Genomic DNA, 12,435 nt, shown 5'->3' on the forward strand with positions numbered 1-12,435 from the left:
CAAAGGTATGATCCCACACTTAAGACAAAATGTATCAAGACCTGACCTAATACCATTCAGACAGTAGTTCACAGTTGGCTCACCTCAGTAAGACTGACTGTGTGTGTGTTCCTGTCCTGCTCGGCCGGTTCCTCTGTGGGTTCAGGACGAGGTGTAGTCTGGTTGTCCTCCATGACCATTGTCCCCTCAGGGTTCCCCAGACCCTCCTCATTCCCCTCCTCCTTCACCAGCAGCACCTCTGGACCCTCCTCCTGGAAGAGACAGGTGATAGAGATTACACAGACATACACTCCCTCAGGTACGTACACACAGATAATAAACACACTTTCAACATGGAGTGTTTACCCATCCCCACTACGTTTAAGTCCTGTACTGTAGTTACAGAATGACTTCATTGTTGTTAAACCCATCATGGTGGACATAAATATCAAAATTGACTAAACTATTTTGACATGTACAGTAGGTGTTTGTTAGTGTGTGGGTACATGTAGGTATATTTAGTAAGTGTATACTGTTTATAACGTGCTGTCAGGTGTATGCAGAATAGGGTGAGATCAGATGCGATGTATACTAAAGAGAGTTTCAATTATTTTTTAAAGTAGTAGAATGAAAAGTCCATTTTGTTTTTATTAAACAAAACAAATTTTAAAATACACCATATGAAAACCAAACATGCACATGTCTCCACTACAAATCTGCTTGATAAACTGCATTCATTTTCTCATTAAAAGGTTATTGGGGGAAAAAAATGCAGCAGTTGAATGGAAGTAATGAAATAGGCATTTGTGAACATAATTTAGCCGACACAGTACTAACACAAAATATCATCTTTACTTTTTCCAAATGTTGTTGTTAAAGTGGAATTAAAATGGATTTAATTGTCCTTTTTTTCTTCAACGATCTACACAAAATACTCTAATGTCAAAGTGTAAGAAAAATGTAACATTTGTAAGTAATAAAATATGAAAAATAAAACGAATCTCTTGATTAGATAAGTATTCAACCCCTGAATCAATACATGTAGAATCAAACACATTATATAACACTTGTACAAAACATTGACACCTTCCTAATATTGAGTTGCGCGCACCCCCCCCTTTTGCCCTCAGAACAGCCTCAATTTGTTGGGGTATGGACTTTACAAGATGTCAAAAGTTTTCCACAGGGATTCTGGCCCGTGTTGACTCCAATTCTTCCTACAAGTTGGCTGGATGTCCGTTGGGTGGTGGACCATTCTTGATACACATAGAAAACTGTGAGCATGAAAAATCCAGCAGCGTTACAGTTCTTGACACAAACCGGTGCGCCTGTCATTTACAGTTGAAGTCGGAAGTTTACATACACCTTAGCCAAATACATTTAAACTCAGTCTTCACAATTCCTGACATTTAATCCTAGTAAATATTCCCTGTCTTAGGTCAGTTAGGATCACCACTTTATTTTTAGAATGTGAAATGTCAGAATAATAGTAGAGAGAATAATTTATTTCAGTTTTTATTTCTTTCATCACATTCCTAGTGGGTCAGAAGTTTACATACACTCAATTAGTATTTGGTATTATTGCCTTTAAATTGTTTAACTTGGGTCAAACATTTCAGGTAGCCTTCCACAAGCTTCCCACAATAAGTTGGGTGAATTTTGGCCCATTCCTCATGACAGAGCTGGTGTAACTGAGTCAGGTTTGTTGGCCTCCTTGCTCCATGCTTTTTCAGTTCTGCCCACACATTTTCTATAGGATTGAGGTCAGTGCTTTGTGATGGCCACTCCAATACCTTGACTTTGTTGTCCTAAAGCCATTTTGCCACAACTTTGGAAGTATGCTTAATTCATTTTCCATTTGGAAGACCCATTTGCGACCAAGCTTTTACTTCCTGAATGATGTCTTGAGATGTTGCTTCAATATATCCACAATTTTCCTACCTCATGATGCCATCTATTTTGTGAAGTGCACCAGTCCCTCCTGCAGCAAAGCACCCCCACAACATGATGCTGCCACCCCCATGCTTCACGATTGGGATGGTGTTCTTCGGCTTGCAAGCATCCACCTTTTTCCTCCAAACATAACAATGGTCATTATGGCCAAATAGTTATATTTCTGTTTCATCAGACCAGATGACATTTCTCCAAAAAGTACGATCTTTGTCCCTATGTGCAGTTGCAACCCGTAGTCTGGCTTTTTCATGGTGGTTTTGGAGCAGTGGCTTCTTCCTTTCTGAACGGCCTTTCAGGTTATGTCGATATAGGACTCGTTTTACTGTGGATATAGATACTTTTCACCTGTTCCTCCAGCATCTTCACAAGGTTTTTGGTATTGTTCTGGGATGGATTTGCACTTTTCGCTCCAAAGTACGTTCATCTCTAGGAGACAGAACACGTCTCCTTCCTGAGCGGTTTGATGGCTGCGTGGTCCCATGGTGTGTATACTTGTGTACTATTGTTTGTAGAGATGAACGTGGTACCTTCAGGCATTTGAAAATTGCTCCCAAAGATGAACCAGACTTGTGAAGGTCCACAATTTTTTTTCTGAGGTCTTGGCTGATTTCTTTTGATTTTCCCATGATGTCAAGCAAAGAGGCACTGAGTTTGAAGGTAGGTCTTGAAATACATCCACAGGTACACCTCCAATTGACTCAAATCATGTCAATTAGCCTATCAGAAGCTTCTAAAGCCCTGAAATAATTTTCTGGAATTTTCCAAGCTGTTAAAAGGCACAGTCAACTTAGTGTATGTAAACTTCTGACCCACTGGAATTGTGATACAGTGAATTATAAGTGAAATAATTTGACTGTAAACAATTGTTGGAAAAATTACTTGTATCATGCACAAACCGACTTGCCAAAACTATAGTTTGTTTACAAGAAATTTGTGGAGTGGTTGAAAAACGAGTTTCAATGACTCCAACCTAAATGTATGTAAACTTCCGACTTCAACTGTTCTACCATACACCTTACAAAGACACAATTCTGTCTCGCCCAGCCACCCTCTGAATGGCACACATACATGTCTCAATTGTGTCAAGGCGTAACAATCCTTCTTTAACCTGTCTACTCCTCCATCTACACTGATTGAAGTGGATTTAAAAAATCACATCAATAAGGGATCAAAGCTTTCACCTGTATTCACCTGGTCAGTCTGTTATGGAAAGAGCAGGTATCCTTAATGTTTTGTACACTCAGTGTATATCACACATGTCCGGATGCAATATTCTACGCAGGAATATTCAACTCTGAAATTTGTTACTCTGGTTATTCCAAATGATTTTCTGTTGACAATAATGAAAATTAATCTTTGTCTTTAATGCAGTGTTTGATCTAAACATCAGAGGCTATAGAGTGGAATGTTTTTTCTACTGGTGTATTCTGAGGTAGCTCCTCTGACAACCTCTTCCCACAATGCATAGAGGTGAACCGCCTTTCACCCGTGTGGCCCTTCAGGTGCATCTTCAACTGGTGGTGGCTGGAGAATCTGTTCTTCCACTGGGATCAGTTGTATTATTTCTTCCCTGTGTGGACCCTCTGGTGTCTCTTCAGGTGACCAGCCTGAGCGAAGCGCATGTGACACTGGGTACAGCCGAAGGGTTTCTCCCCTGTGTGGACCCTCTGGTGCTTCTTCAGGTTGCCAGCCTCAGCGAAGCGCATATGACACTGGGTACATCCGAAGGGTTTCTCCCCTGTGTGGACCCTCTGGTGGATCTCCACCTTCTGGGGGCAGCTGAAGCCTTTGTTACAGAACATGCATAAGAACCGTTTCTCTTTACTTTTGCCTGATGTTGCTCCTCTACCCCGTGCCTTAGCCTTTTGGCCCTTTGAGTTCAATACCTGATCGAAAAGGACGCGGTCCTGTGACTTCGAAGGTCCCATCGACGTGGACACTGACTCATGATCCCTGACCGTGTGTAAAGGGGAGTGGGTTGTGACATTTGGATTTGTCTCTAAGCTTTCCCTGTAATTTAAGAAATCTCTGCCTTGTGAGTGTCCTCCTAAGTGAGTCTTATCTACATTCCATGTCAGAGGAGCGTCGCCCTCCACTTTCACAGTGACTTCATCTATGACTAGAACCTCCCCTTTCTTATCTAGGCACCCTTCAGAGTAAACACTACTACGGTAGGGGTTCCATTCCCCTCTAGACAGATCAGTCTGTGTCTCTAAGCCCAAGGGCATGATGCCAGGGTCCATCTCTGTAGTGTAAGAAGACAGATCATTGCCAGTCTCTAATGCATCACCTGAATCCCGAAGGGAATGAACAGTCCTCGGACTTGGGTTACCGTAAGGTAAATACTCTGAGCCAGGAGCAGGAGGACAGCCCAGTCTCCCCAGCCCCAGTCTCTCTGGGTCTGATCTGTGGTCAGATCCTGTGTGTAAAAGCCTGTGTGTTACAGTTAAAGTCTTGGTGTCTGTCTCTGACTTGAGGACGGCGTTCTGCGTTCCACTGACCTCCTTGATTCTGTGTCGGGTCCTGGGAGGCGCTGGGGCGATGGTGGGGGAGTCCTTTGTGGCTACATTGGGCTCTACAGCCGCTCGAGTCTGGGTGTCTCTGCTATGCCATGGGTCCTCCTCTCTTTCATGCCTCTCCAGCTTGACCCCAGAACCTGCAGCCTCTGCATCTGCAGACTGACACAAAATTAGGTTATTACCGGTACATGAGTTGAATTGTATAACAATGTCCTAGGGAAGTCTCACAAGCTCCCCTATGGCAGATAAATGATGTCAAATCAAATGTTAGTCACATGCGCCGAATACAACAGGGGTAGACCTTACAGTGAAATGCTTACTTACGAGCCCCTAATCAATAATAAAGTTTTAAGAAATAAAAGTCATTAAAGAGCAGCAGTAAAATAACAATAGCGAGACTATATACAGGGGGGTACCGGTACATAGTCAATGTGCGGGGGCACCGGTTAGTTGAGGTAATATGTACATGTAGGTAGAGTTATTAAAGTGACTATGCATAAATGATAACAACAGAGAGTAGCAGCGGTGTAGAAGGGGGGGGGGGGATGCAAATAGTCTGGGTAGCCATTTGATTAGATGTTCAGGAGTCTTATGGCTTGGGGGTAGAAGCTGTTTAGAAGCCTCTTGGACCTAGACTTGGCGCTCCGGTACCACTTGCCGTGCGGAAGCAGAGAGAACAGTCTATGACTGGGGTGGCTGGAATATTTTTAGAGCCTTCCTCTGACACCGCCTGGTATAGAGGTCCTGGATGGCAGGAAGCTTGGCCACAGTGATGTACTGGTCCGTTCGCACTACCCCCTGTAGTGCCATGCGGTTGGAGGCCGAGCAGTTGCCATACCAGGCAGGGATGCAACCAGTTAGGATGCTCTCGATAGTGCAGCTGTAGAACCTTTTGAGGATATGAGGACCCATGCCAAATCTTTTAAGTCCCCTGAGGGGGAATAGGTTTTGTAGTGCCCTTTTCACGACTGTCTTGGTGTGCTTGGACCATGTTAGTTTGTTGGTGATGTGGACACCAAGGAACTTGAAGCTATCAACCTGCTCCACTGCAGCCCCATCGATGAGAATGGGTGCGTGCTCTGTCCTCTTTTTCCTGTAGTCCACAATCATCTCCTTTGTCTTAATCGTGTTGAGGGAGAGGTTGTTGTCCTGGCACCACACGGCCAGGTCTCTGACCTCCTCCCTGTAGGCTGTCTCGTTGTTGTCGGTGATCAGGCCTACCACTGTTGTGTCATCAACAAACTTAATGATGGTGTTGGAGTCATGCCTGGCTGTGCAATCATGAGTAAACAGGGAGTACAGGAGGGGACTGAGCACGCACCCCTGAGGGGCCCCTGTGTTGAGGATCAGCGTGGCGGATGTGTTGTTACCTACCCTTACCACCTGGGGGCGGCACGTCAGGCAGTCCAGGATCCAGTTGCAGAGGGATGTGTTTAGTCCCAGGGTCCTTAGCTTATTGATGAGCTTTGAAGGCACTATGGTGTTGAACGCTGAGCTGTAGTCAATGAATAGCATTCTCACAAATAGGTGTTCCTTTTGTCCAGGTGGGAAAGGGAAGTGTGGAGTGCAACAGAGATGGCATCATCTGTGGATCTGTGGGGCAGCATGCAAATTGGAGTGGGTCTAGGGTTTCTGGGATAATGGTGTTGATGTGAGCCTTGACCAGCCTTTTCAAAGCACTTCATGGCCACAGACGTGAGTGCTACGGGTTGGTAGTCTTTAGGCAGGTTACCTTAGTGTTCTTGGGCACAGGCACTATGGGGGTCTGCTTAAAATATGTTGGTTTTACAGACTCAGACAGGGAGAGGTTGAAAATGTCAGTGAAGACACTTGCCAGTTGGTCAGTGCATGCTCGCAGTACACATCCTGGTAATCCGTCTGGTCCTGTGGCCTTCTGAATGTTGACCTGTTAAAAGGTCTTACATCGGCTGCGGAGAGAGTGATCACACTGTCTTCCGGGAACAGCTGGTGCTCTCATGCATGTTTCAGTGTTATTTGGCTCAAAGCGAGCATAGAAGTAGTTTAGCTCGTCTGGTAGACTCGTGTCACGTGGCAGCTCTCGGCTGTGCTTCCCTTTGTAGTCTATAATGGTTTGTAAGCCCTGCCACATCCGACTGGAGCCAGAGCCGGTGTAGTATGATTCGATCTTAGTCCTATATTGACGCTTTGCCTGTTTGATGGTTCGTTGGAGGGCATAGCGGAATTTCTTATAAGCTTCCAGGTTAGAGTCCCACTCCTTGAAAGCGGCAGCTCTAGCCTTTAGCTCAGTGCGGATGTTACCTCTAATTCATGGCTTCTGGTTGAGGTATGTACGTACGGTCATTGTGGGGAAGACATCATCAATGAATGAAGCCAATGACTGATGTGGTGTACTCCTCAATGCATTCGGAGGAATCCCGGAACATATTCCAGTCAGTGCTGGCAAAACAGTCCTGTAGCTTAGCATCTGCTTCATCTGACCACTTTTTTATTGATCTAGTCACTGGTGCGTCCTACTTTAATTTTTGCTTGTAAGCAGGAATCAGGAGGATAAAATTATGGTCAGATTTGCTAAATGGAGGGCAAGGGAGAGCTTTGTATGCGTCTCTGTGTGTGGAGTAAAGGTGGTCCAGAGTTTTTTTCCCCTCTCGTTGCACATTTAACATGCTAATAGAAATTTGGTCAAATGGATTTAAGTTTCCTGCATTAAAGTCCTAGGAGCGCCGCCTCTGGGTGAGCGTTTTCTTATTTGCTTATGGCGGAATACAGCGCATTCAATGCTGTCTTAGTGCTAGCCTTAGTTTGTGGTGGTATGTAAACAGCGACAATACAGATGAAAACTCTCTAGGTAGATAGTGTCTAAAGCTTATCATGAGATACTCTACCTCGGGCCTGCAATAGTTTGAGACTTCCTTAGATATCGTGCACCAGCTGTTATTTACGAAAATACATAGTTCGCCACTCCTCGTCTTACCAGACGTCGCTGTTCTATCCTGCCGGTACAGCGTATATCCAGCCAGCTGTATGTTGATGGTGTCGTCGTTCAGCCACGACTCCGTGAAGCATAAGATATTACAGTTTTGAATGTCCCGTTGGTAGTTTAATCTTCCGCGTAGGTCATCAATTTTATTCTCCAAAGATTGCACGTTTGCTAACAGAATGGAAGGAAGTGGGGGTTATTCAATCGCCTACGAATTCTCTGAAGGCAGCCCGCCCTCTGGCCCCTTTTTCTCCGCCTCCTCTTCACGCAAATCATGGGGATCTGGGCCTGTTCCCGAAAAAGCATTATATCATTCTTGTCGGACTCGTTAAAGGAAAAAAAGGATTCTGCCAGTCCGTGGTGAGTAATCGCAGTCCTGATGTCCAGAAGTTATTTTCGGTCATAAGAGACAATATGTACAAAATAAGTTTAAAAATAAGTCACAAACAACGCAAATAAACGAACAAAAACACTATCGGTTGGGGACATGTAAAACGTCAGCCTTCTTTCTGGCGCCATTTTCGATGTACATGTTATACAGTGAATACCTGAGGGGAGCCTTACTTAAATAAACAGACACATTTGATTTACAATGTAACTGTAATATTTAATGCAACACTATTACACTAACCTCTATCACGATAACGTGCTGGGTTGAGGTTCCCCTCCCCTCATCAACAGTGATTGGTTGGTCATCTATCCATGTATTGTGTCCTGCTGGCTTCACAAAGCTCCTGTGGCCTCCAGTGAGATGTCCTTCACCTGAGAAAGTGATTGAGGGTTAAAGGGTGGTTAGTTTAGCTACTGTCAATGCTTAATGGTATATTATACACTATTGACATGGTCTAAAATTGGCAAGGATATAACTTCTTCATATACTATTGATTGATTATGTTCCATGCATCACATTGTTTTCAATGAGTAAATCATGGAAAATGCAGTAAATCAAGTTAGATGATATTGTAGATATGTCTTTCCATTTAATTTCAATTATATTTTGACCACACAACCTTTAATTTGGACTACACATTTGCCCATGATAGAAGTAGTCAGAAATGAACAGTTCTGAGAAAGTAGCTGATTTTAGCATTTTAAGATAATTCACTTTAATGGTAAAAATATTATTATTTTTAAACTTTTTTCTTTTTTTAATAGTTTGACAACCCTGTTTGTAAGCTTTTAAATTATATACGACTCAATAATGTATATTTTCCAGTGATTTAGACATGGATGTTTCATGGTAGGGTGGGGTATGTAAAACGCATCAACTTTGAGCACATCTATCTCCTAAATACTTTCTGACCACTTCTACAATGAGCAAATATGTATATAAAGTTTCGTTCAAATCAAAAGGGGTGTGGTCAAAAAGTGACAGACATCAAATGGAACAACCCAATATCTTGAACAGATTCTTGATTTACTGCATTATCTATTATTTACTCACTTAAAACAATGTGATGTATGGAACATAATCAAGCTATAAATATGTTTTGGTTAAGCTAATTTGGAGGGGGGGGGGGGGGCAGACGTGGAACGACCCTATTGTGTCTTTGGGCAAGATAGCTAAGTAATCAGGTGAATTATTGCATACTAACTATCCAAAAATTGACCAAGATCCAATTCTGATTACCACATCTAAAGACACACATGCACAAAGGGGAACGGAGCGACAGCACTGAGCTATATGAACCGAGACAGCCCCCGCAGGCTGGGCCTTGCAACATGTACCTCTTGCCATTCCTCTGTACTGGTCAAGGATCTTGACACGACTGGGCCGACTGGCGAGGACGCGCTCCCGTGCCACCTTCAGTTCCAGTAGCTGTAGTTTCCTTCGCAATACCCTGTTTTCTTTCTGGCTTTGAGTTATTTCCAAACGAAACACTGCATAGTCGTCGTCTACGAGTTTACAGATATTTGCCACGGCTGTATTCGCTAGCACCTCCATGATGGAGGCTATTTGAGTGTGAAAAAACAGACTGTCAGCCATTGTTATCTAACGTTAGCAGCTAACTTTAGCTAGACAACATAAACCAAGTCCTGTCTCAAACGCGAATCAAAGACTACCTGGGGCAAGTATGTGATGCTGTGTAGTTAAATTAGTAATATTTTGAGTTCCATGGGTTTAATAAATGTCTAAATAACAACAATAAAAACGCTAATGTAAAAATGTTAACTTGTCAACGCTTACTTCCGTTTACTACTTCTTAGGTGAGATTTTGTTGCGAATTTCACGCAAAAGGTGTATTGCCGCCACCAACTGGATGGGGTGAAAAAAATAGACAAAAGAAAATGACATATTATTGGGGAAGGGAAAATAACATTATTCCACAAAAACAAAAAATCCCACTCCAGTCACTCAAACTCAAAAACAAAAAAGCTCTGGGGCCTGAGAGGGTGAGACCACATGAGACAGTACTCCATAACAACGGCACATTATACCAACATCACTATGATGTTATATAATGGTCATATTCTGGTCAGGATGCCATATGACCAAAATATGACTAGTTTAAGACGTCTTTTTATTTCAGAAAAAATATTGGATTTAAGTGGATTGGCAACTTTTTAACATTTTATTTTTTACTTTGACCTGTTTTCCCCCCCAGTGGTATCCAACTGGTAGTTACAGTCTCATCACTACAACTCCTGTACGGACTCGGGAGAGGCGAAAGTCGAGAGCCATGCAACCTCTGAAACACAACCCATCCAAGCCACACTGCTTCTTGACACAATGCCCGCTTAACCCGGAAGCCAGCCACACTAATGTGTCGGAGGAAGCACCGTACACCTGGCAACCTTGTCAGCGTGCTTGCGCCCGGCCCGCCACAGGAGTCGCTAGAGCACGATGGGACAAGGACACCCCTGCCGGCCAAACCCTCCCCTAACCCGGACGACGCTGGGCCAATTGTGCGCCGTGGCCGGCTGCGACAGAGCCTGGACTCGAACCAGGATCTCTAGTGGCACAGCTTGCAACTGCGATTACTCGAGAGGCCCGATAGGCCACTCTTTAAAGAGATTCTCTGGTACTTTTGTATAATTTTTAGCCAGTAGTTCTGAAACTAGCACGCACGAGCCAGAAGTGGTCCCCGAAAATTTGGTACTACGTGACATACAGTGGGGCAAAAAAGTATTTAGTCAGCCACCAATTGTGCAAGTTCTCCCACTTAAAAAGATGAGAGAGGCCTGTAATTTTCATCATAGGTACACTTCAACTATGCCAGACCTAATGAGAAAGAAAAATCCAGAAAATCACATTGTAGGATTTTTAATGAATTTATTTGCAATTTATGGTGGAAAATAAGTATTTGGTCAATAACAAAAGTTTATCTCAATACTTTGTTATAAACCCTTTGTTGGCAATGACAGAGGTCAAACGTTTTCTGTAAATCTTCACAAGGTTTTCACACACTGTTGCTGGTATTTTGGCCCATTCCTCCATGCAGATCTCCTCTAGAGCAGTGATGTTTTGGGGCTGTTGCTGGGCAACACAAACTTTCAACTCCATCCAAAGATTTTCTATGGGGTTGAGATCTGGAGACTGGCTAGGCCATTCCAAGACCTTGAAATGCTTCTTACGAAGCCACTCCTTCGTTGCCCGGGTGGTGTGTTTGGGATCATTGTCATGCTGAAAGACCCACCACGTTTCATCTTCAATGCCCTTGCTGATGGAAGGAGGTTTTCACTCAAAGTCTCACGATACATGGCCCCATTCATTCTGTCCTTTACACGGATCAGTCGTCCTGGTCCCTTTGCAGAAAAACAGCCCCAAAGCATGATGTTTCCACCCCCATGCTTCACAGTAGGTATGGTGTTCTTTGGATGCAAATAAGCATTCTTTGTCCTCCAAACACGACGAGTTGAGTTTTTACCAAAAAGTAATATTTTGGTTTCATCTAACCATATGACATTCTCCCAATCTTGTTCTGGATCATCCAAATGCTCTCTAGCAAACTTCAGACGGGCCTGGACATGTACTGGCTTAAGCAGGGGGACACGTCTGGCACTGCAGGACTTGAGTCCCTGGCGGCGTAGTGTGTTACTGATGGTAGGCTTTGTTACTTTGGTCCCAGCTCTCTGCAGGTCATTCACTAGGTCCCCCCGTGTGGTTCTGGGATTTTTGCTCACCGTTCTTGTGATCATTTTGACCCCACGGGGTGAGATCTTGCGTGGAGCTCCAGATCGAGGGAGATTATCAGTGGTCTTGTATGTCTTCCATTTCCTAATAATTGCTTCCACAGTTGATTTCTTCAAACCAAGCTGCTTACCTATTGCAGATTCAGTCTTCCCAGCCTGGTGCAGGTCTACAATTTTGTTTCTGGTGTCCTTTGACAGCTCTTTGGTCTTGGCCATGGTGGAGTTTGGAGTGTGACTGTTTGAGGTTGTGGACAGGTGTCTTTTATACTGATAACAAGTTCAAACAGGTGCCATTAATACAGGTAACGAGTGGAGGACAGAGGAGCCTCTTAAAGAAGAAGTTACAGGTCTGTGAGAGCCAGAAATCTTGCTTGTTTGTAGGTGACCAAATACTTATTTTCCACCATAATTTGCAAATAAATTCATTCAAAATCCTACAATGTGATTTTCTGGATTTTTTTTCTCATTTTGTCTGTCATTGTTGAAGTGTACCTATGATGAAAATTACAGGCCTCATCTTTTTAAGTGGGAGAACTTGCACAATTGGTGGCTGACTAAATACTTTTTTGCCCCACTGTATGTTCAGATATGTGCACCACGTCATTGCTCTCTCTTTCGCTCTGCTGTGTCCACTGAGCCGTTGGGCCCACCCTGCAACCTCTTTGAATAATGATGCGTTTGAGCCAATCATTTGTGTTATGACAAGGTAGACAGAAGATAGCACTATTTGGTAAAAGACCATGTGTCCATATTATGGCAAGAACAGCTCAAATAAGCAAAGCGAAACAACAGTCCATCTTTACTTTAGAACTACTAGAAAGGAAGACCCAGAGTTACCTCTGCTGCAGAGGATACGTTTCTTTAGAGTTAACTGCACCTCAGATTGCAGCC

General features: G+C 43.6%; 1 protein-coding gene across 3 annotated transcripts in view; it reads right to left on the minus strand.

The window, feature by feature from the left end:
- Positions 1 to 12,435, minus strand: part of LOC129841198 (zinc finger protein 79-like) — a 70,210-nt gene that overhangs the window by 1,121 nt on the left and 56,654 nt on the right. The window contains exons 2-4 of one of the 3 annotated variants that reach the window (XM_055909360.1): positions 8,042 to 8,172; positions 4,434 to 4,610; positions 84 to 251 (exon numbers count right to left, since the gene is read on the minus strand). In XM_055909360.1, the coding sequence (XP_055765335.1) occupies positions 84 to 251; positions 4,434 to 4,610; positions 8,042 to 8,172 (476 nt within the window). Of the gene's footprint in view, positions 1 to 83; positions 252 to 609; positions 4,611 to 8,041; positions 8,173 to 9,138; positions 9,624 to 12,435 lie in introns of those variants that run through there. The other 2 variants (XM_055909359.1, XM_055909358.1) reach the window with 2 other exon arrangements.

This window comes from Salvelinus fontinalis, chromosome 42 (genome assembly GCF_029448725.1).
Source record: "Salvelinus fontinalis isolate EN_2023a chromosome 42, ASM2944872v1, whole genome shotgun sequence".
In the NCBI taxonomy this organism is placed as follows: Eukaryota; Metazoa; Chordata; class Actinopteri; order Salmoniformes; family Salmonidae; genus Salvelinus; species Salvelinus fontinalis.